This window comes from Microcaecilia unicolor, chromosome 2, assembly GCF_901765095.1.
Source record: "Microcaecilia unicolor chromosome 2, aMicUni1.1, whole genome shotgun sequence".
NCBI classification, from domain to species: domain Eukaryota; kingdom Metazoa; phylum Chordata; class Amphibia; order Gymnophiona; family Siphonopidae; genus Microcaecilia; species Microcaecilia unicolor.
The window spans coordinates 127,141,344-127,166,360 of NC_044032.1; the positions used below are offsets into that span (position 1 = coordinate 127,141,344).

Consider the following 25,017-nt stretch of genomic DNA (forward strand, 5'->3'; position numbering starts at 1 on the left):
CAAAAAGGAGCAATCAGGATCATGGTGCCTCGGTCTTGCTTGAGTTTCAACAAAGTCTTTCCCACCAGAGGTATGGAAGGATAAGCATACAGCAGGCCGTCCCTCCAATCCAGGAGGAAGGCATCCGATGCCAGTCTGCCGTGGCCCTGAAGTCTGGAACAGAATTGAGGGACCTTGTGGTTGGCTCGAGATGCAAAGAGATCTACCAAGGGGGTGCACCACACCTGGAAGATCTGGCGCACTACTCTGGAGTTGAGCAACCACTTGTGAGGTTGCATAATCCTGCTCAACCTGTCGGCCAGACTGTTGTTTACGCCTGCCAGGTATGTGGCTTGGAGCAACATGCTGTAACGGCGAGCCCACAGCCACATGCTGACGGCTTCCTGACACAGGGGGCGAGATCCGGTGCCCCCATGCTTGTTGATGTAATACATGGCAACCTGGTTGTCTGTCTGAATTTGGATAATTTGGTGGGACAGCCGATCTCTGAAAGCCTTCAGAGCGTTCCAGACCGCTCGTAACTCCAGGAGATTGATCTGCAGATCGCGTTCCTGGAGGGACCAGCTTCCCTGAGTGTGAAGCCCATCGACATGAGCTCCCCACCCCAGGAGAGACGCATCCGTAGTCAGCACTTTTTGTGGCTGAGGAATTTGGAAAGGGCGTCCCAGAGTCAAATTGGACCAAATTGTCCACCAATACAGGGATTTGAGAAAACTCGTGGACCAAATTGTCCACCAATACAGGGATTTGAGAAAACTCGTGGACAGGTGGATTACGTCTTCTAGATCCCCAGCAGCTTGAAACCAGTGGGAAGCTAGGGTCCATTGAGCAGATCGCATGTGAAGCCGAGCCATGGGAGTCACATGAACTGTGGAGGTCATGTGGCCAAGCAATCTCAACATCTGCCGAGCTGTGATCTGCTGGGACGCTTGTACCCGGGAGACGAGGGACAGCAGGTTGCTGGCCCTTGTCTCCGGAAGATAGGCACGAGCCATCCGAGAATCCAGCAGAGCACCTATGAATTTGAGTCTCTGTACTGGGAGAAGATGGGACTTTGGGTAATTTATCACAAACCCCAGTAGCTCCAGGAGTCGAATAGTCATCTGCATGGACTGTAGAGCTCCTGCCTCGGATGTGTTCTTCACCAGCCAATCGTCGAGATAAGGGAACACATGCACTCCCAGCCTGCGAAGCGTTGCTGCTACTACAGCCAGGCACTTCATGAACACTCTGGGCGCAGAGGCGTGCCCAAAGGGTAGCACACAGTACTGGAAGTGACGTGTGCCCAGCTGAAATCGCAGATACTGCCTGTGAGCTGGCAATATCGGGATGTGCGTGTAGGCGTCCTTCAAGTCCAGAGAGCATAGCCAATCGTTTTCCTGAATCATGGGAAAAAGGGTGCCCAGGGAAAGCATCCTGAACTTTTCCTTAACCAGATATTTGTTCAGGGCCCTTAGGTCTAGGATGGGACGCATCCCCCCTGTTTTCTTTTCCACAAGGCAGTACCTGGAATAGAATCCCAGCCCTTCTTGCCCGGATGGCACGGGCTCAACCGCATTGGTGCTGAGAAGGGCGGAGAGTTCCTCTGCAATTACCTGCTTGTGCTGGAAGACGTAGGACTGAGCTCCCGGTGGGCAATTTGGAGGCTTCGAGGCCAAATTGAGGGTGTATCCTTGCCGGACTATTTGAAGAACCCAACGGTCGGAGGTTACAAGAGGCCACCTTTGGTGAAAAACTTTCAACCTCCCCCCGACCGGCAGATCGCCCGGCACGGACACGTTGATGTCGGCTATGCTCTGCTAGAGCCAGTCAAAAGTTCGCCCCCCGCTTTTGCTGGGGAGCCGTGGGGCCTTGCTGAGGCGCACGCTGCTGACGAGAGCGAGCGCGCTGGGGCTTAGCCTGGGCCGCAGGCTGGCGAGAGGGAGGATTGTACCTACGCTTACCAGAAGAGTATGGAACAGCCCTCCTTCCCCCATAAAAACGTCTACCTGAGGAGGTAGATGCTGAAGGCTGCCGGCGGGAGAATTTGTCGAAAGCGTTATCCCGCTGGTGGAGCTGTTCTCCCACCTGTTCGACTTTTTCTCCAAAAATGTTGTCCGCTCGGCAAGGGGAGTCCGCAATCCGCTGCTGGATCCTATTCTCCAGGTCGGAGGCACGCAGCCATGAGAGTCTGCGCATCACCACACCTTGAGCAGCGGCCCTGGACGCAACATCAAAGGTATCATATACCACTCTGGCCAGGAATTTTCTGCACGCCTTCAGCTGCCTGACCACCTCCTGAAATGGCTTGGCTTGCTCAGGAGGGAGCTCGTCCACCAAGCCCGCCAACTGCCGCACATTGTTCCGCATATGGATGCTCGTGTAGAGCTGGTAGGACTGAATCTTGGCCACGAGCATAGAGGAATGATAGGCCTTCCTCCCAAAGGAGTCTAAGGTTCTGGAGTCTTTGCCCGGGGGCGCCGAGGCATGCTCTCTAGAACTCTTAGCCTTCTTCAGGGCCAGATCCACCACACCAGAGTCATGAGGCAACTGAGTGCGCATCAGCTCTGGGTCCCCATGGATCCGATACTGGGATTCGATGTTCTTGGGAATGTGGGGATTAGTTAGTGGCTTGGTGCAGTTCGCCAGCAATGTCTTTTTTAGGATATGATGCATGGGTACTGTGGACGCTTCCTTAGGTGGAGAAGGATAGTCCAAGAGCTCAAACATTTCAGCCCTGGGCTCATCCTCCACAACCACCGGGAAGGGGATGGCCGTAGACATCTCCCGGACAAAGGCCGCGAAAGACAGACTCTCGGGAGGAGAAAGCTGCCTTTCAGGGGAGGGAGTGGGGTCAGAAGGAAGGCCATCAGACTCCTCGTCAGAGAAATATCTGATGTCCTCCTCCTCCTCCCACGAGGCCTCACCTTCGGTACCAGACACAAGTTCACGAACCTGTGTCTGAAGCCGTGCCCGACTCGACTCCGTGGAAACACGGCCACGGTAGGAGCATCGAGAGGTGGACTCCCTCGCCAGCATTGGCAAAGCTCCCTCCGCTGACGTCGTCGTGGAGTCTGCCTGGGAGGCGGCCGTGGCCGGTACCGCTTGGAGACCTCACCTTGGGCAAGGGGCCAGCCGTTGCCTCACTCGACGGTACCGGAGGCGCAAGCACCCCCGGTACCGGAGGGGAAGGGCGCAACAGCTCTCCCAGAATCTCTGGAAGAACGGCCCGGAGACTCTCGTGCAGAGCGGCTGTGGAGAAAGACTGAGATGCCGATGCAGGCGTCGATGTCAGAGTCTGTTCCGGGCGTGGAGGCTGTTCCGGGCTGTCCAAGGGGGAGCGCATCGACACCTCCTGAACAGAGGGTGAGCGGTCCTCCCGGTGCCGATGCCTACTGGGTGCCGACTGCCTCGCCGACCCAGAGCTCTCGGTACCGAGACGGGAAGGAGACCGGTGACGATGCTTCTTTGACTTCTTCAAGCGAAGCATGTCACCGGAGCTTCCCGGTACCGACGGGGAGGACGTAGAATCCAGCCGTCGCTTCCTCGGGGCCGAGGCTGAAGAAGGTCGATCTCGGGGGGGCTGTACCGCAGGAGCCCTCAGGTCAGGGGGAGACCCACCCGAAGGCTCACCGCCACCAGCAGGGGAATGGACAGCCCTCACCTGCACTCCAGATGAAGCACCACCGTCCGATGACATCAGCAACAGCGGAGGTTCCGGTATCACCGACGTCGACGCAGCCTTTCGATACCTCGGTACCGACGATGCCGAAGGTAGAGGCCTCGATGCAGTCGATGCCGATGCCGAGGTCGAAGACTTTGATGCTGTCGACGTCGAAGCACTCGATGCCCGTGCTGTTGTCGTCGAAGAGCCCGAGAATAACGCGTTCCACTGGGCCAATCTCGCCACCTGAGTCCTCTTTTTTAAAAGAGCACAAAGACTGCAGGCCTGCGGGCGGTGCCCAGCCCCCAGACACTGAAGACACGAAGTGTGCCTATCAGTGAGCGAGATTACCCGGGCGCACTGGGTGCACTTCTTGAAGCCGCTGGAAGACTTCGATGACATGAGCGGAAAAATCACGCCGGCGAAATCAAAATTCGCGATGATGACAGAGGGCACCAAAAAGAAGGGAGAAAAAACCCGAATTGAGGCCAAATAGGCCGGTCCCGAAAGCGAAAGGAAACTTACGGGGGGGGGGGGGGGGGGGGGGGGGGGGAAGCTGGAAACACGGGAAAAGGGTAAAGACCGATCGGTCTCTCTTTTTTTTTTTTTTAGCGAAAATCGCGAAGACGCGCGAGGTCAACTTGAGGGGCACGAAACGGTGGTAAAACACGACCGTCCCAAGCGCGGACAAAAGAAGACTGACGAACACGAGCCGGTTCGGGCGGGAAGACGGCCGCGCATGCGCGGTGCGCATCGGCGTGCGAGGACTAGCAAAGGCCTTTGCTAGTGAAGTTTCCGGTTGGAGGGGGCTGCCTTGGACGTCACCCATCAGTGAGAACAAGCAGCCTGCTTGTCCTCGGAGAAACCGTATTACAGTAATCTATACAAGACATGATAAAAGTGTGAATGAAGGTATGAATTGTTTTGCCATTTTTAGCTGGTGAAACAAGGATCTTTGTCGGAAATGTATTAACTGCTGCATGCATGGGACTGTCTAAAAAGATCTGCATGCTTGGATTTATGGACATGATTTAAGTGCATCATGAATGGAATACAAGTGTTTGGAAAAGCATTGCAGGTAAGTGATTTTTCCTAGTGCATTGTGGAATGAGATTCTTTGGGCATTCTTAAATGTTAAACCCCCATAGAGTTTTCTTAAATGATGGAATTTTTTGCTGATGATAGTAGTGAAGACAGCTGGTAAGTTAAAATTGAGTTGAGCCATCACTTAAATTTGAGACTTTTTTCTCCATCTGAATTATTATTAACTGTGTGGTTTGCAGTGCAAAACTATCTGAAAGAATTATTGGCAACTAGTAAAAAAGCCCCGTTTCTGATGCAAATGAAACGGGGGCTAGCAATGTTTTCTTCTGTGTGCATGTGGGAGTGTGTGTGTCCCTGCCCTCTGGCCTCACTCCCCTCCCCCCTCTGAGTCCTTCACTGTTACAGAGCCAGCGATTTGATTTTGTGCTCTGCTGTTTTCCTTCACTGTCTGTGTTACAGAGAGGGCGGGGCAGACACTCATAGGGAAACCGGATATCTCGCCCCCTTCACACTTCCGGCTGGAGGCTTCATAGAACGTTGGTGTTGCTTTTTATATAGAGAGATATGTATTTGAAACTGTGCTATTGTTTTTATAATTGCCATTTGGTACAAGTGTGTGCGATACATAAGCCATTTTTTCTAATGCCATCGCTAGACATACATCCCAGATATCAACCTGTTCTAACATGGTCATAATCTTTAGGGTAGGACAAGGCCTCTAGAAGGTTATCAGCAGTCAGATTTCTCATGTCTTGAATCTCCTCCTAAACTTTGATTGGGCCCATCTGTTTTAGGTAGTCCTTAATAGAAAATCTGATTAGAAAATGATCTATCCATGATAGGGATGTTATATCGATGACACCAGCCTTGTGTTCAAAGATGTCAACCCCTTTGCAGAACACCATATCCAGCATATGGCCCTTTTCATGGGATTGGAGATTTGATCACCTGAGTGATTCTAAAGCTGCCATCATATCAAGGAAGACATAAACTACCAAAACCAAGACTGAAATATAGATAAGGCTACCAGCATTTAAATGTATATATCAGTTACTTCTTTTTTCTGTTTTCTATTTTATTTTTTCTTTCTAAGATTATAGAGTGCCCTCAGCAACCACCACTGTTTACGGCAATATATTTTTTAATGCCACGTGGACATAGCACTTCTTTCATCGGGTCACTCTTGTTTTTTTATGTGCTATAGCCTATAATATAGTGCTTAATCTAAATAACTCAAAACGTGAACTTATCTCTTATCGTTCTCTCCAAAATATGCTGTGATACTTGAACTTGCTGCTTCACTCTTATCCACTTCTATCTGTGAAGGGAAAATTAGGTTCTTACCATGATAATTTTCTTTCCTTTAGTCATAGCAGATGAAGCCATTACGTATGGGTTGTGTCCATCAACCAGCAGGGGGAGATAGAGAGCACTCAACTTTTCACAGTGCCTCATGGCCAGCTAGCTCCACTGCCTCTTCAGTATTTGAAGCTTCCAAAGCAGTATGGCAAACCACAATGGGAATAACATGAACTTTCCTCACAGCAAACGATGGCCCCTTAACAAGGGCATGAACTCACAAAAGGAGGGAATGAACTCATCCTCCTGGAGGGAATAAACTCGTCCTCCACTTTGTATAAACGAAGGGAATACTTGCATCCTCCTGGAGGGAATAAACTCATCCTCCCAAAACATGAACTGGAGGGAATGAACTCATCCTCCTATAACTGTAACAAGAATCCTGAAGACTGTTTTCCGACTCCCCAAGGAAGGAATATAACTTCAGGAAACAAGAACAGCACCTAAAATCAGAATCACTGCAATACAGACAATCATACAGGGAGGGCTCATGGCTTCATCTGCTATGACTAAAGGAAAGAAAATTATCATGGTAAGAACCTAATTTTCCCTTCCTTGTCATCAAGCAGATGAAGCCATTACGTATGGGATGTAACAAAGCAATCCCTAAATAGGGTGGGAACAAGCCACACCACGCACTAGCACCTGTGCTCCAAAACGCGCATCCCTCCTGGCAGCCACATCCAGCCTGTAATGTCGGGCGAAAGAGAGCTTCGAAGCCCATGTTGCAGCACTGCAAATCTCATGAAGAGATAGTGCTCCAGTTTCCGCCCAGGAAGAGGAAATCGCTCTTGTGGAATGTGCCTTAAAGGCTTCAGGCGGAGCCCGGCCAGACAGCAGATATGCTGAAAAGATAGCTTCTTGGAGCCAACGGGCAATAGTGGCTTTAGACGCTGAAGACCCTCTGCGAGGACCTGCAAACAGCACAAAAAGATGATCAGAGGTCCTGAAAGAATTTGTAATTCGCAGATACTGCAACAGAGTCCTGCACACATCCAAAAGGTGCAACTGCCCAAATGAATCTGGAAACTCCTCCTCAACAAAGGAGGGAAGAAAAACAGGCTGGTTTAGGTGAAACGCTGAAACCACCTTAGGCATGAAGGAAGGCACGGTCCGAACCGTGACCCCTGACTCTGGAATTGCAGAAAAGGGTCTCTACAGGACAGCGCCTGGAGCTCTGACACCCGTCTCGCCGAGGTAATGGCCACTAAAAAGACGGCCTTCAGTGTCAAATCTTTCTCTGAAGCACGCCGAAGCAGTTCAAAGGGAGCCCCCTGAAGGGCCTTCAATACTAACCCCAGGTTCCAAGCTGGACAAGGTGCCCGCACGGGAGGACGGAGCCGAAGCACCCCTCTAAGAAACCGTGCCACATCTGGATGAGCAGCTAAGGACACGCCTTCAACCTTGCCACGCAGGGAGGCCAATGCTGCCACTTGCACCCGCAGGGAATTATAGGCCAAGCCTTTGTGTACACCATCCTGCAAAAAGTCCAGAATCGGCGAGACAGGAGCCAGCAACGGAGAAAGCGCTCTTAAAACACACCAGACTTCAAACTGGCGCCAAATCCTGGCATAAGCCACGGAAGTGGAGCGCTTACGGGCCTGCAGGAGAGTGGAAATTACCTTATTTGAGTAGCCTTTATCTTTCAATTGCGCCCTCTCAATCGCCATGTCATAAGACCAAAGCGGCAGGCATCCTCCATGGCCACCGGACCCTGTGACAACAGGTGCGGAACCAGAGGTAACGGAAAGGGAGCCTCCAACAGCATCTGTCGGAGGTCCGCATACCAAGGCCTCCTGGGCCAATCCGGGGCGATGAGCACCACTTCTCCTGGATGCAGCTGAATCCGCAGGAGCACTCGCCCTATCAAGGGCCACGGAGGGAAGACATACAGCAAGCCCAGGGGCCAGGGTTGAGCCAAGGCATCCAACCCGGCAGAGCGAGGATCCCTCCGTCTGCTGAAAAAGCACAGGACTTTGGCATTGGAACTGGTCGCCATAAGATCCATCACTGGCTTGCCCCATTTGGCACATATCTGCAGGAATACATCGTCTGCTAGTTCCCACTCCGCTGGATCAATCTGATGCCTGCTTAGATAGTCGGCTTGCACGTTGCTCTGACCTGCAATGTGAGCTGCTGACAGGGACTGTAGATGCAGCTCGGCCCAGTGGCAAATCTGTTCGGCCTGCGCAGCTAGAGCTCTGCACTGAGTGCCTCCTTGTCGATTTATGTAGGCCACTGCTGTCGTGTTGTCCAACATCACTCGGACAACCAATCCTTCCAGGGTCACTTGAAAGGCCAGAAGAGCCAGAAACACCACTTTCAACTCCAGGCGGTTGATAGACCACTCCGACTCGTCGGGCATCCACAGACCCTGGGCATGCTTCCCCTGGCAATGAGCCTCCCAGCCCGTCAGGCTGGCATCTGTCACCACTAGGCACCAATCGGGGAGCGCCAGTGGCATTCCCCGCTGCAACATGCTGTCCGAGAGCCACCACTCCTTACTGAGGCGGGCCGCAGGGAGCCAAGAAAGTCTGCACTGATAATCCTGATATACTGGAGACCATTGTTGAAGTAGAGAATACTGTAGAGGTCTCAGGTGCGCTCTCGCCCATGGCACCACTTCCAAGGTGGCCGTCATCGATCCCAACAGCTGGACAATGTCCCAAGCTCGCGGGCGGGGCATCCTCAGGAGCAGACGGACCTGATTCTGAAGCTTGCACCGCCTTTGCTCGGGAAGAAACACATAGCCTGAGGCTGTGTCAAACCTGGCTCCCAAATATTCTAGAGATTGCGAGGGGGTCAGGTAACTTTTGGCCATATTGACGACCCAGCCCAGAGATTGAAGGACTGAAACCACTCTGGCTGTAGCTAGATGTCTCTCTTTTTCTGAGTCTGCTCTGATGAACCAGTCGTCTAGGTACGGGTGAACCCGGATACCCTCTCGCCTGAGAAAGGCAGCTACTACCACCATTACCTTGGAAAAGGTTCGGGGAGCTGTGGCGAGGCCAAAAGGCAAGGCCCAAAACTGGAAATGTTTTCCCAACACCGCAAACCGCAGAAGCTTCTGGTGCGGGGGCCAAATTGGTATGTGCAAGTAAGCTTCTTTCAGGTCCAGAGACGTGAGAAACTCTCCTGGCTGTACCGCCGCAAACACGGAGCACAGGGTTTCCATGTGAAAATGCCGCACTCTTAAGGACTTGTTTAGCTCTTTTAAGTCCAGGATCGGGCGAAAAGACCCGCCTTTTCGTGGCACCACAAAGTAAATGGAGTAGCGGCCTAGACCTTGTTCGGCGGGAGGCACCGGGGTCACAGCCCCTATTTGGCACAGACTGTGCAAAGTCTCCTCTACCGCCACCCGTTTAGCGGCAGAACCACATCGGGACTCCACAAACACGTCTCTCACCGGGGCATCGAATTCTATTCGGTATCCATCTCTGATCAGGTCCAAGACCCACTGATCTGCGGAGATTTTGGCCCACTCCTCGAAAAAGAGGGCAAGTCTTCCTCCGATGACAGGAAACGAGGAGGGGGCCGACACACCATCATTGAGAGGGTCGCCCCTGAACTCCAGGCCTTGAACTGGCAGATGCGGAACGTTTGTCCGAGCGAAAGGAGTATCTCTGCTGAAAGCGGGCACGAGAAGTGAACCCAGCAGCACGCCCTGGGCGGTACCTTCTAGCTTCACGGAAGCGAGATCTGTAAGAGGAGTGGACCGCTGGCTCTTAGAGGAAGGCTTCGGCCTATCTTCGGGTAAGCGCTGAGGTTTGGAATCCCCCAGGCCTTTAACAATGTTTTCCAGCTCCTCACCAAACAGGAGAAGGCCTTGAAAGGGCAACTTCACCAACCTTTGCTTAGAGGCCATGTCTGCTGCCCAATGTCGTAGCCAAAGATTGCGGCGAGCCGCCACTGCTACAGCCATTTGTTTAGCCGAAGCTCTGGCCATATCGTAAAGGGCGTCAGCCAAAAAGGACAAGGCCGACTCCATCCGCGGAGCCACTTCAGATAAGGTCTCCGCTCCATCACCGGGCTGTTCCACTGCCTGCTGTAACCAAGCCAGACAGGCTCTAGCAGCATAACAACTGCATGCAGACGCCCGAACAGTGAGACCTGCCAAATCAAAGGACCGCTTCAGAGCTGACTCAAGTCTGCGGTCTTGAATATCCTTCAGGGCAACACCTCCTTCAACAGGGAGGGTAGTTCTCTTGGTCACAGCCGTGACCAGGGCATCCACATTAGGCACTGCAAAGCGAGCCAAATGTTCCTCACTCAGAGGGTATAATTGCCCCATAGCCCTGGCAACCTTCAAAGGTCCCTCGGGGTCAGCCCATTGAGCCGAAATAAGCTCTTGGATGGAGTCATGCAAAGGAAAGGCTCGAGCAGGCTTTCTGGTAACAGCCATCCTTGGATTAACAGAGGAGGCTGTGCCACTCCCAGGATCTTCAATCGAAGGAGCTTGTAAGGCATCTGAAATAAGCGCTGGCAGCTCCTCGCGGTGGGAAATCCTCACCGCAGACGGATCATCAAGCTCCTGTGGCAATTCTGCACCCGACTCTGGCTCCTCCCCCAAGAAGTTCTGCCAGACCCCTCAGAATCCTCATAGCCCGACCACGGGGGGGAAAAGGGGGGTGCGCCACACTCAGAAGGGCAATTAGCCCTTCTGCGTTTATCAGGAGGATAAGGAACAGGCAAAGCCAACTCCAAAAGGCCAGGATCCACCGGGGGGGAGGGGGGGCAGGCAGAGGGTCCGAAGATCCCTACTACTACTACTACTACTACTACTACTATTTAGCATTTCTATAGCGCTACAAGGCATACGCAGCGCTGTACAAACATAGAAGAAAGACAGTCCCTGCTCAAAGAGCTTACAATCTAATAGACAAAAAATAAATAAAGTAAGCAAATCAAATCAATTAATGTGAACGGGAAGGAAGAGAGGAGGGTAGGTGGAGGCGAGTGGTTACAAGTGGTTACGAGTCAAAAGCAATGTTAAAGAGGTGGGTTTTCAGTCTAGATTTAAAGGTGGCCAAGGATGGGGGCAAGACGTAGGGGCTCAGGAAGTTTATTCCAGGTGTAGGGTGCAGCGAGACAGAAGGTGCGAAGTCTGGAGTTGGCAGTAGTGGAGAAGGGAACAGATAAGAAGGATTTATCCATGGAGCGGAGTGCACGGGAAGGGGTGTAGGGAAGAACGAGTGTGGAGAGATACTGGGGAGCAGCAGAGTGAATACATTTATAGGTTAGTAGAAGAAGTTTGAACAGGATGCGAAAACGGATAGGGAGCCAGTGAAGGGTCTTGAGAGGGGTAGTATGAGTAAAGCGACCCTGGCGGAAGATGAGACGGGCAGCAGAGTTTTGAACCGACTGGAGAGGGGAGAGGTGACTAAGTGGGAGGCCAGCAAGAAGCAGATTGCAGTAGTCTAAACGAGAGGTGACAAGGGTGTGGATGAGGGTTTTGGTAGAGTGCTCGGAAAGAAAGGGGCGGATTTTACGGATGTTGTAAAGAAAGAAACGACAGGTCTTGGCGGTCTGCTGGATATGAGCAGAGAAGGAGAGAGAGGAGTCAAAGATGACCCCAAGGTTTCGAGCTGAGGAGACAGGGAGAATGAGAGAGCCATCAACAGAAATAGAAAACGGGGGGAGCGGGGAGGTGGGTTTGGGGGGGAAAATGAGAAGCTCGGTTTTGGTCATATTTAATTTCCCTGTGGAAGAGCTCTTTTAAGCATGTATGCCCTATGCAGCATTAAAACAAAATCAGGGGAGAAAACCGCTCCCTGACCGCCCGGATCATGCCCAGGGCTATCAGCTCTATTATTAGCCTCACTCAGAGGACCCCCCCCCCCACCCCGGATTCAGGGCTCTCCGTTGCAACGGAGGCTGCGCCACATGGAAAATCGAAAATGGCGTCCGCTGCCAGCTCAGAGCGCAAAAGATCGCCGCTCGCCATGCTCGGGCCGGCTCTACCGTCTGTACAGCACGAATTACAGAGCCCCGCTGCTGATTTGCGCTTGCCACATTTAGAACAGCCCCGATCGCGGGCCCACCCCGGAGGAGTCAGAAAACACTCTTACCTCACTAGATCGAGTATCACAGCTCCGGTCCTGCAGAAGAATCTCAAGAAAAAAACCTCTTTTCCAAGATCGCTGCGCTAAAGCGCAACGCAACTTTTTTTTTTTTAACGCTGTGAGGAACGCAGAGGCATAAGAGGTAAATAAAATCACTCTGGAGGCTCAGATAAGTGGGAAAGGCAGGGAAAGGCGAACCAATGTGCCTGCATCCACTGAGTGGGAAAGGACAGGGAAAAGCAAGCTAATATGTCCACATCCACGGGACATGGGTAAGGCAGGGAAAGGGCTGACCTATGTGCCTTCAAAGTGAAGCTGCTATAGCCTCTAACACCCCGGCTAACAACTGGCAAGCCAGGAGCCACCCCCAAGCAGATTTTTGATGGAGCTCGAAGAAGCTGCAGCCACCCTGCTTGGGGAGATACAGAATACTGAAGAGGCAGTGGAGCTAGCTGGCCATGAGGCACTGTGGAAAGTTGAGTGCTCTCTATCTCCCCCTGCTGGTTGATGGACACAACCCATACGTTACGGCTTCATCTGCTTGATGACAAGGAACTAAATTTGGCTTCCTCTGGAAACGCCCGACTCCGCGGGTTTCAACGAGTCTTTCATCAGGGACTTGGGTTAAAGCCGAACCAAGACTAAACGTGAAGCCTTCTGCTTTCTCAGATTGAATGTGGCGTCCATTAGCACTCCTCAGCTGTTTAAAAGGTGTCCATCTATGCTTGGAACCGGAAACAGTTCTTGTAACGTCACTTCAAACTCATGTCTAAAGTCGCAGTGGTGGCGTCTAGAGTTTCGATATGTAAGTTAAAGTCTCTCTTGATCAGTAACCTAAGATAGCTCAGGGTTACCTCAGTTACCAGATACAGTAGTTCTTGCACAAATGATGTGTTGTTGTGAGGTGCTCTGTAGACTACTAGCAGCCACACTGGTTCCTTATCTCCGAGCTGGCATAGGAGGCATTCTGATTCACACAGGCAGGGGATGGAGACTCTGCACAGTTCGACTGTCTCTTGGATCAGGATTGCTACCCCGGTTTTAATTGGTGTAGGATAGTGAATCCTGTGAAGCATAATTCAGCCAATGGGATCCTCCTTTCATCCAGTCAGGTCTTAGTTATTCCCAGGATGTCTAGGTGGTATTCATCCACTATAAAAGTAGTGGTCTGTTAGTGTAGGGGTTAGGTGATGGTGCAGGTATTCATGTGTTCTCTCTTGAGATTGTGTCCTCTAGGAGAGTCTATTGTTTCTTCTTACCCAAATTACTGGGATATATGAAGATCTTTGTTTACTGGGTCAAAGCACATTCTTGTTTTAAGCAGGGTAAAACTGCAAAGCTCTTTAGCAATTCAGTATAACAAAAAGCCAATTTGTCTTTGTCAGCAATTAACAGCAAAGTGTTATTTGCAGACTGTGCTTGATGACAGTCTGTCTGAGCCCCTTTGAAGTGTCTGTTTCCTAGGAAATTGAAATTCTCTAGGAGATACATAGTCAGTCAAGCCTGTAAACTGATTATTGTATCTATATTTTGTGCTTTTAAATCTTAGTTTAAAGTTTAGTTTTAATATCTAACAAGGCACTTTTGTTTCCAAGAGATATAAATCAAATGACTGTACTTCACTTCTTTGTAAATTTCATTTGGAAGTTTTAATGCAGAAGGTGATTCAGCAGGATATCAGAAATTTTGAGATAAGTTAAGTTACCATGCACAAATACAGTACTGCTTCTTAGTAAACAAGACACACTCATAGTGCTAGTTCCAGCTGTGGAGAAGTAGGAAACCACAGAGTCAAAAGTAAGGGGATGGGGGGGTCCTTGAGTAGCTCTGAATATAGATCTCATGTATAATAGCCTAGAAAAGACCAATTCTGATTTTGTTAGAAACCCAAAGAAGCAGGATGTGAGTAGGGAGCCAAAACTATGGATACTCAAATCTTTCTCAACATCTGTGAAAATCTTGTTGTAATAATAATAAAATATATTATACCTAATACCACTATACAGAAAACTATGACTGGTTAGATACATGCTGCCTGATATTCTATGGAATTTAACCTTGTAGGAAAGGCTTCTGCCTAGTTAAATCATTTGTGGCATTACATTATATTGCACATAACTGGACAATGACACTAAATATCACCACTAACTGCCCCTGTGCTGTCCAGTTAGTGAATGATACATACCTGTAGCAGGTGTTCTCTGAGGACAGCAGGCTGATTGTTCTCACGACTGGGTGACGTCCGCGGCAGCCCCCACCAACCGGAAGAAGCTTCGCGGGTGGTCCGCACGCAGGGCACGCCCACCGCGCATGCGCGGCCGTCCTCCCGCCCGTGCGCGACCGTTCCCGCTCAGTTGAATGACAAGCAAAAAATGAAAACGCAACTCCAAAGGGGAGGAGGGAGGGTAGATGAGAACAATCAGCCTGCTGTCCTCGGAGAACACCTGCTACAGGTATGTATCATTCACTTTCTCCGAGGACAAGCAGGCTGCTTGTTCTCACGACTGGGGTATCCCTAGCTCTCAGGCCCACTCAAAACAAGAACCCAGGTCAATGGAACCTCGCAACGGCGAAGGTATAACAGAAATTGACCTACGAAGAACAACTAACTGAGAGTGCAGCCTGACCAGAATAAATTCGGGTCCTGGAGGGTGGAGTTGGATTTAAACCCCAAACAGATTCTGCAGCACCGACTGCCCGAACCGACTGTCGCGTCAGGTATCCTGCTGGAGACAGTAATGTGATGTGAATGTGTGGACAGATGACCATGTCGCAGCCTTGCAAATCTCTTCAATAGTGGCTGACTTCAAGTGGGCCACTGACGCTGCCATGGCTCTAACACTATGAGCCGTGACATGACCCTCAAGAGCCAGCCCAGCCTGGGCGTAAGTGAAGGAAATGCAATCTGCTAGCCAATTGGAGATGATGCGTTTCCCGACAGCGACCCCTAGCCTGTTAGGGTCGAAAGAAATAAACAATTGGGCGGACTGTCTGTGGGGCTGTGTCCGCTCCAAGTAGAAGGTCAATGCTCTCTTGCAGTCCAATGTGTGCAACTGACGTTCAGCAGGGCGGGTATGCGGCCTGGGGAAGAATGTTGGCAAGACAATTGACTGGTTAAGATGGAACTCCGACACCACCTTCGGCAGGAACTTTGGGTGGGTGCGGAGCACTACTCTGTTGTGATGAAATTTGGTATATGGAGCATGAGCTACTAGGGCTTGAAGCTCACTGACCCTACGAGCTGAAGTAACTGCCACCAAGAAAATGACCTTCCAGGTCAAGTACTTCAGATGGCAGGTATTCAGTGGCTCAAAAGGAGGTTTCATCAGCTGGGTGAGGACGACGTTGAGATCCCATGACACTGTAGGAGGCTTGATAGGGGGCTTTGACAAAAGCAAGCCTCTCATGAATCGAACGACTAAAGGCTCTCCAGAGATGGCTTTACCTTCCACACGATAATGGTAAGCACTAATCGCACTAAGGTGATTCCTTACTGAGTTGGTCTTGAGGCCAGACTCTGATAAGTGCAGAAGGTATTCAAGCAGGTTCTGTGCAGGGCAAGAACGAGGTTCTAGGGCCTTGCTCTCACACCAAACGACAAACCTCCTCCACTTGAAAAAGTAACTCTTTTTAGTGGAATCCTTCCTAGAGGCAAGCAAGACACAGGAGACACCCTCAGACAGACCCAACGCAGTGAAGTCTACGCCCTCAACATCCAGGCCATGAGAGCCAGGGACTGAAGGTTGGGGTGCAGCAACGCTCCGTCGTTCAGCGAGATGAGAGTCGGAAAACACTCCAATCTCCACGGTTCTTCTGAGGACAACTCCAGAAGAAGAGGGAACCAGATCTGACGGGGCCAAAAGGGCGCTATCAGAATCATGGTGCCGTGGTCTTGCTTGAGCTTCAGTAAGGTCTTCCCCACCAAAGGTATGGGAGGATAAGCATACAGGAGGCCGGTCCCCAATGGAGGAGAAAGGCATCCGACGCTAGCCTGTCGTGTGCCTGTAGTCTGGAACAGAACAGAGGCAGCTTGTGGTTGGTCTGAGAGGCGAAAAGGTCCACCGAGGGGGTGCCCCACTCTCGGAAGATCTTGCGTACCACTCTGGAATGAAGCGACCACTCGTGCGGTTGCATGACTCTGCTCAGTCTGTCGGCCAGACTGTTGTTTACACCTGCCAGGTATGTGGCTTGGAGGAGCATGCCGAACTGGCAAGCCCAACGCCACATGCCGACGGCTTCCTGACACAAGGGCGAGATCCGGTGCCCCCCTGCTTGTTGGTGTAATACATTGCAACCTGATTGTCTGTCCGAATTGGATAATTTGGTAGGACAGCCGATCTCTGAAAGCCTTCAGTGCGTTCCAGATCGCTCGGAGCTCCAGGAGGTTGATCTGCAGATCCTTTTCCTGGAGGGACCACAGACCCTGGGTGTGAAGCCCATCGACATGAGCTCCCCACCCCAGGCGAGATGCATCCGTCGTCAGCACTTTCGTGGGCTGCGGAATTTGGAATGGACGTCCCAGGGTCAAATTGGTCCGGATGGTCCACCAGAGCAGTGAAGTGCGGCAACTGGTGGAGAGGCGGATGACATCTTCTAGATTCCCGGTGGCCTGAAACCACTGGGAAGCTAGGGTCCATTGAGCAGACCTCATGTGAAGACGAGCCATGGGAGTCACATGAACTGTGGAGGCCATATGACCCAGAAGTCTCAACATCTGCCGAGCTGTGACCTGCTGAGATGCTCTGGTCTGCGAAGCCAGGGACAGGAGGTTGTTGGCCCTCGCTTCGGGAAGGAAGGCCTGAGCCGTCTGGGTATTCAGCAGAGCTCCTATGAATTCCAGAGACTGTGTTGGCTGGAGATGGGACTTTGGGTAATTTATCACAAACCCCAGCAGCTCCAGAAGTTGAATAGTGCACTGCATAGACCGGAGGGCTCCCGCCTCCGAGGTGCTCTTGACCAGCCAATCGTCGAAATATGGGAACACATGCACTCCCAGCTTGCATAGGTACGCCGCTACCACCACGAGACACTTTGTAAACACTCGTGGGGCAGAGGCGAGCCCAAAGGGCAGCACACAATACTGAAAGTGCCATGCGCCCAGGCGGAATCTGAGATACTGTCTGTGAGCTGGCAGTATCGGGATGTGAGTGTATGCGTCCTTTAAATCCAGGGAACATAGCCAATCGTTTTTCTGAATCATTGGCAGAAGGGTGCCCAAGGAAAGCATCCTGAACTTTTCTTTGACCAATTTGTTCAGGCCTCTCAGGTCTAGGATGGGACGCATCCCCCCTGTTTTCTTTTCCACAAGGAAGTACCTGGAATAGAATCCCTGCCCTTCTTGCCCGGGTGGTACGGGCTCGACCGCATTGGCGCTGAGAAGGGCGGAGAGTTCCTCTGCAAGTACCTGCTTGTGATGGGAGCTGAAGGATTGAGCTCCCGGAGGACAATTTGGTGGCAGGGAGGCCAAATTCAGGGCGTATCCGCACCGCACTATTTGGAGAACCCACTGGTCGGAGGTTATGAGAGGCCACCTTTGGTGAAAAAATTTTAACCTCCCTCCGACCGGCAGATCGTCCGGTACGGACACTTTGAGGGCGGCTATGTTCCCGTGGATCCAGTCAAAAGCCCGTCCCCGGCTTTTGCTGTGGAGGCGCAGGGGGCTGCTTAGGCGCACGCTGTTGACGAGAACGAGCGCGCTGGGGCTGTCCCTGTGCCTGACGAGGCCTTCGGGCCAGCTGGGTGTACCTACGCTTTGCAAAAGAATAGGGCACAGCCTGCCGGGCCCGGGAAAAACGCCCGGTGGGAGAGCTTGTCGAGAGCGGTTTCCCGCTGATGCAGTTGGTCCACCAGCTGCTCGACCTTCTCACCAAAAATATTATCCCCCCGGCAAGGGATGTCGGCCAGTCTCTGCTGGATGCGGTTGTCCAGGTCAGAGGCTCGCAGCCATGAGAGCCTGCGCATCACTATACTTTGGGCCGCAGCACGAGATGCCACGTCACAGGTGTCATAGATACCCCTGGACAGGAACTTTCTGCACGCCTTCAGCTGCCTGACCACCTCCTGATAAGGCCTGGACTGCTCCGGCGGGAGCTTATCGACCAGGTCCGCCAGTTGCTTCACATTGTTCCGCATGTGGATGCTCGTGTAGAGCTGGTACGACTGGATGCGGGTCACGAGCATGGAGGATTGGTATGCCTTCCTCCCAAACGAGTCCAGAGTGCGAGACTCCCGCCCCGGGGGCGCCGAGGCGGTATCCCTCGAACTCCGTGCCCTCTTGAGAGCAGAATCCACGACCGCCAAGTCATGGGGCAATTGGGGCCGCATTAACTCTGGGTCCGAGTGGATTCTGTACTGGGACTCTGCTTTCTTGGGAATGATGGGATTAGATAGTGGTCTCATCAGTTCCGAAGCAGTGTCTCTTTGAGGACATTGTGCAACGGCACCGTGGAGGACTCTCTAGGTGGTGATGGATAGTCGAGGACCTCGAGCATCTCAGCCCTCGGCTCATCCACAGAGACCACGGGGAAGGGAATGCAAATAGACATGTCCCTTACAAAGGAGGCAAAGGAGAGGCTCTCAGAAGGCGAGAGCTTCCTCTCTGGTGAAGGCGTGGGGTCCGAGGGAAGACCCGCAGACTCCTCTGAGGAGAAATATCTGGTGTCTTCCTCTTCCCCCCACGAGGCCTCTTCCTCGGTATCGGACATAAGCTCATGTAGCTGAGTCCTTAACTGGGCCCGGCTCGACGTCGAGGCACCGAGGCCTCGGTGTCGTCGAGCGGTGGACTCCCGCGCCGGCGGGAACGAAGCTCCCTCCATCGACATCGATGGGGACTCCACCTGCGTGGCGGTCGAGACCGGCGCCGCAAGCGGCGGCGGTGTCGACGGCCTCGGCACCGGGCTAGAGCTCGCCTCAACGGCGCCGAGGGCGCAAGCACCCCCGGCGCCGGCATAGCCTGGCGCATCAGCCCTTCCAGGATCCCTGGAAGGATGGCTCGGAGGCACTCGTCCAGGCCCGCTGCCGGGAAAGACGGGGGGGGGGGGGGGGGGGGGGCCGGTAGAGGTGTCGGTGCCGGAAGCTGCTCGGGTCCAGGAGACTGCACCGAAGTGCTGGGACCCTGACGCGTCGGTACCTCCACTACCGAAGGGGATCTCTCCTCTCGACGCGGACGTTTCGGCGTCGACTCCTCGCCGGTACCGAGAGCCGGATGCATCGAAGGCGACCGATGACGACGCTTCTTAGACTTCTTGCGGTGCCCGTCATCGGTGCCAGGTGGAATGGAGGAGGAGGAGGTCGATCCCCCTCGGTCTCGAGGAACCGGGTCAGACAGGGTTCGGTCCTGAGGGCCATGGGCCGAGGGAGTGACCGTGGCCGATTGCCGACGCGGCCTCTCACCCCTACCCTCACCGGAGGACCGGCGGGCCGACGGGACCTGTGCTCCTGGGGTCGATGCCATCGGTGCCGATTTCGCGGGCATCGATACCGGTACCGAAGAACCGGCCGTCGAGACCGATGCCGTCGAGGTCGACGTCGAGGGGCCGGCGCAAGTTCCGAAAAGACGATCCCGTAGAACTTGCCTCGCAACCTGAGTCCGTTTCCGGAGACCAAGACACAAAGAGCACGACTTGATATTGTGCTCCGGCCCGAGGCACTGAAGGCACCAAGCGTGGGTGTCGGTCTGCGAGATAGGCCGGCCGCACCGACCACACTTCTTAAATCCACTCGGGACCTTCGAGGACATCGACGGAAAAATCGCGTCGGCGAAATTAAAGTCGTTGATGGTGGCGGTAAATCACACCTCGAAAAATAAATCGGCCGCGCAGCCACAAGGCCGCAACGCGACGCCCCCGCTAGAAAACGAGGGAAAACAAGCGCGTTCACACTTTTTTAAAATTTTTTTTAAGAAAGAAAAGGCCGGAACGCGCCTAGAAACAAACAAAAACTAAGAAATTCGCGAAAACGCGACGGTTTTTCGGGCTGAACAAGAGAGAGCGGCGACGCACGACTCTCTCCAGCGCGGAAAAAACAAGACTGAGCGGGAACGGTCGCGCACGGGCGGGAGGACGGCCGCGCATGCGCGGTGGGCGTGCCCTGCGTGCGGACCGCCCGCAAAGCTTCTTCCGGTTGGTGGGGGCTGCCGCGGACGTCACCCAGTCTTGAGAACAAGCAGCCTGCTTGTCCTCGGAGAAAGTCCTGGTACAGTCCATGGGTGGAGTTTGGGAGGAATACTGACCTGAACACCCCCACCTCCACCTCCACCCCATAGGTCCTGCCGGGCCTACCCAGAATCTCGAAAGAACAACACAAATTGCAGTATCGGCTAGAGTCAAAAAGCTTGTAATGTAATACAAAATATACAGAGACTCTAGGAGACAAAACTTCAAAGAAAGTGCATTAAAGTGGAGAAAAACCCTCAGAGACCTGGGGCAAACTGCCGCAGGTTTAGAGCGAGGTTACTAATAACAAGAGTAACACATGCCCAGATTCTATCACTGGGTATAAAAAACTCCACAAAATTGGACAGCTAAATAATTTTTTTGAAATTTTTTTAAACATTAAGCTGCCTTATGTATTAGCATAATTATCTTGCTTTAACAAAAATATGATTCTTAATTGCTGAACTGTTAAATTTACAGCATCAAAAAAGTGACGCCATTTTGAATCGTTTGGTGCTCTGTTTAGCTATTTCCAGCATCATGTTTTAGCGCTCTGTTCCTGATGAAGCCTTGATGTCGGGGTGAAACAGAGGTGGCCCCCGTCGAACATAAAGGTAAGAGTGCTTTATTTACTTTATCAAGTTAAGTGTTCTCACTTTTTTTGATGCTGTAAATTTAACAGTTCAGCAATTATGAATCATATTTTTGTTAAAGCAAGATAATTATACTAATACATAAGGCAGCCTAATGTTTAAAAAAATTTCAAAAAAAATTATTTAGCTGTCCAATTTTGTGGAGTTTTTCCTACCCAGAATCTCCCTGGTGGTCTAGGGGGTCCTACAGCAAGAAGCAATGCTCACTCACTCCCTATCAAAAATATGGCCTCAAAATAAACACTCAAGCCCCTAGTGGCAGTCTTTTGGTACTTGTGAGTACAATGAGACTCTGCTGCCAGGGGTCATGGAGGCCATTTTGAGGCCAGGCCCTTGATGTACAGGAAAGAATGGTTATCACTCCTGTTATAGGACCCCCAGGCCTCTAGGGAGATTACAGGTAGGAGGGGGGGGGGGTGCTGATGGGTGTGGGGGCTCATGCCGGGGCTATTATTTCGGTGGGGAGAAGAAGGACTGGGAGAGGGAGGGAGGGACTCAGCCACCTGGTTCTTCTCATGTGGGTCCTGGCCGATATTCAGCCGGGGCCCACATAAGTGTCTTATGCTGACCTCAGCTGAATATCAGCCAAGACTCACAAGCTCCAGCAGCCAGCACATTTTGAATCAGCCCTGGATACTCAGCCAGACATTGCCAGTCAATGAATATCCAGGGCTAATTCTGTTGGCAGTGGTAAGCATTTTAAACAAAAGCTGACTGCCATGGGCTAAATCTGATTTCCCATCTAGTCCTGCCTAATTATGCTCTCACCTATCCATCCTTAATTATTTGTTTATACTTGAGATAGTCTAAATCCCTGGTTACTTACTGCACATGTATTAATTTGCTGCTTGAACTTATTGTAATTTGTGTTATATTCTGTAAATTATTATATTTTATTCACTTTACTGTTTGTAAGCCACATTGAAATTGAGTCTATTTCGGGCTAATGTTGGGTATAAATGCCATGAATAAATAAATAAAATATTGACCAGATAATAGTGGAAATGTAATAAAAACTAATACAAGTCAAAATTTTAAAAATGAGAAGATTCACACACATGAGCATGCAAATAAACTGAATTCTACACCAGAATCAATGGAAGAAAAAGAAAGCAGCAAAGGAGTATTTTCATAAGAAACTTACTCAGGAGGAAGCTTTGATTTTATTAGTTCTTCACCTAATTAAAAAAAAAAAAAATCATCATCATTAAAAGAACTACAACTAATGAACATATAACTCTTATCTCTTTTATGCATGGTTAAATTCTATCCATAATTGCTGGAGAAACCTAAAGTGAATGATCAAGTCGGTTTGTGTTTTCTAGCGAATAAATCCTAATAAGTCAACATGCTGGATGCCTATAGAGGGCATTTGAAGGACTGAGTTCCAAAGTCTGTTAAATACAAAAGGCTGTTTTATGGATAAAAGTACATTTTTATTTTCAAGAGTTCTATCCAACATAAGAATATTTTTGTCATTGAACATCATATACCTTTATTTATCTATTGGGATTTATTAGCTGCCTTTACGAAGAGATTTACCCAAGGTGGTGTACAGCAGGTACAGTTTAACATAAAACCTATAGTTTTGTTAACAGCATAACAATAGTAAAATGATCAAATATAAACAAATACAATAAAGTTTCAGCAAACTGAAGGAGTGGCCTAGTGGTTAGGGTGGTGGACTTTGGTCCTGGGGAACTGAGGAACTGAGTTCAATTCCCACTTCAGACACAGGCAGCTCCTTGTGACTCTGGGCAAGTCACGTAACCCTCCATTGCCCCATGTAAGCTGCATTGAGCCTGCCATGAGTGGGAAAGCGCGGGATACAAATGTAACAAAAAAAAAAAAAACGTAATAACAAGACTATCAAGAAACAATCAGAAATATACCATATAACTGAAAAATGATAAATGCCAGTACAAAACAAATATCATAATAGACAGCATGGAAGAACATTTAAACAACAGATATAATACAATGTCAGCATGATACCAATGAAAAACATAATATGAATACATTAGAACATTCAAATAACCTAGATATGATGCTGATGTTTTACTACAATACAGCTTACCATGTAGCTCAGGGGCCAAGTGCAGATATATAAATTAGGAGAAGATGGGTAGTACAGAGTCAGCTAAAATAAATAGATGGGTGGCTAAACTCGAGGCAAGTCCTTGTACAGTTAAACAAATACAAGAAACTGATCTATGTTACAGTGTGGGTAAGCAAGCTAGTCCTGGTGCAGAATGAGTGTATAGTCACCATCCCCTGGATTTCATATACGGTGCCCATTCAAGATATGTATCCAACTCAATTGACTTAGCCAATTAGTGCCAATAATTGGGTGCCAACTGGCACCAATTTGGATTTGTACCCACATCTTGCTACATGCTATATTATATGACAACATGCACCCAAATCCCACAGCATGCAACTCAAAAGGGGACACGGCCATGGGAGGTACATAGATGCTCCTACAATTTGTGAGCAGTGTTCTAGAATACTGGGGATGTGCACCCAAATTGGGCAGTGGGAATTACACCTGCTTTAAGCAGATGTATGTCCTGGCACCCAAATTTGGGAGCCCAAATCGGCACTCAATGCTATTTTATAATAAGCACTCATCTTTGAGTGTCCATTATAGAATAGCATTGTGTGCCGATTTTTGAGTGCCAGTTTGGGTAGCCCCATAAGTATTAACGGCTTGGAAGAAGAGCCAGGCTTTCACCTGCTTCCTAAAAAAGAGGTAGTCCCAAGTTAGACGCAGCCCTTCTGGGAGTAAGTTCCACAGCATGGGGCTAATTCCTGAGAAGGCTCGCTGGCGGGTATCACTTTGTACAATTTCTTTTGATGAGGGTACAGATAGTGATACATCTTGAGAGGATCTTAGAGGTTTCGAAGATGTGTAGAGGGTCAACATATTCTTTAAGTACTCTGGCCCATTTTATCTGAGGACCATGAAAATCAAACAGAGTTTTAAATTTAATGCAGTTTATGAAGAAACTAGTAAAAAAGGCCCATTTCTGTTTTAAAGGAAATGGGCACTAGCAAAGTTTTCCTCGGAGTGTGTATGTTTGAGAGAGTGTGTGTGAGAGTGACTGTGTGAGAGAGAGTGAATGTGCGAGTGCGTGTGTGACAGAGAGAGAGTGAGACTGAGTGCGAGTGTGTGTGTGAGAATGAGAGTATGTGCCAGGGTCGTTGTCCCCCCCCCCGGTCTGTCTCCCAGTTGCAGGGTCCCCCCCTCCCTCCCTTTTTCCCAGTTGCCGGGTCCCCCCTCCCTCCTCCCTCCCTCCCAGTTGCAGGGTCTGTCTGTCTCCCCCCTCCTTTTGTCCTCTACGTTTTAAGGCACTGTCTATCCAGTTGAAACAGCTTTAGACTTGTTTCAGATGGAACAACAATTTAAAAACGACAATGTGAAGCAGCAGCTCCTAGGTTTGCTTGTTTTTGAGTGTATACCAATGACAGCTGCGTAGGGGAGTGGAAACAGAGATTAACCAATGGGCTTCCTTGCTTACCTTAGACTTGCTTTGCTCACTTCCACTCCTGTCTATTAAACGTCCTGCAGCATCTCATAGGTTTGCTTGCTTTGTGACTTCACCCGAGGTGCAGCCAATCAGTGGGATTCATGACGTCAGTTTGATCTACAGCACCTAGCAGACCACGGTTACAGGCAGCCTCAGAACGTTGGAGGTGAGAATTATTATATAGAATGATGTAATGTGATCATTCCACTTGCAGCCTTCTATCAGTAGTGCTGAAGCATTCTGAATTAGTTGGAGCTGAGGCAAACTCATTTTGGTTTGACCAGTGTACAGCGAATTACAGTAGCCTAGTCGTGACTTTCATGGCATGGAGCACTGTGGTCAGACTAGTCTTTTCACTATATGGAAAGCAATTTCATAGCCGCCACAGATGATAGAGACAATTTTTAAAAGTTATTTGAATTTGCAGGATCAGAGTGAGTGATGAATCTAGCAGAAACCCAAGATTCCTGACCTTTGATTTCAGGGGGAGTTCATACTTCCCAAAAGGTATTATGAAGTCAGGTATTTGTCCACTTGTGTTAGGTCCCCAAAGAATCTCTGTTTTGCTTGGGT

At 50.6% G+C, this 25,017-nt stretch overlaps 1 protein-coding gene across 3 annotated transcripts in view; it reads right to left on the reverse strand.

Annotated features, from left to right (window-relative positions):
• The window catches only part of FCHO2 (FCH and mu domain containing endocytic adaptor 2), a 458,555-nt gene that overhangs the window by 166,011 nt on the left and 267,527 nt on the right, over nt 1-25,017 (reverse strand). For all 3 annotated transcript variants that reach the window (XM_030193298.1, XM_030193297.1, XM_030193296.1), the window contains one exon: nt 22,059-22,092. In XM_030193298.1, coding sequence (XP_030049158.1) covers nt 22,059-22,092 — 34 coding nt within the window. The remainder of the gene's footprint in view (nt 1-22,058; nt 22,093-25,017) is intronic.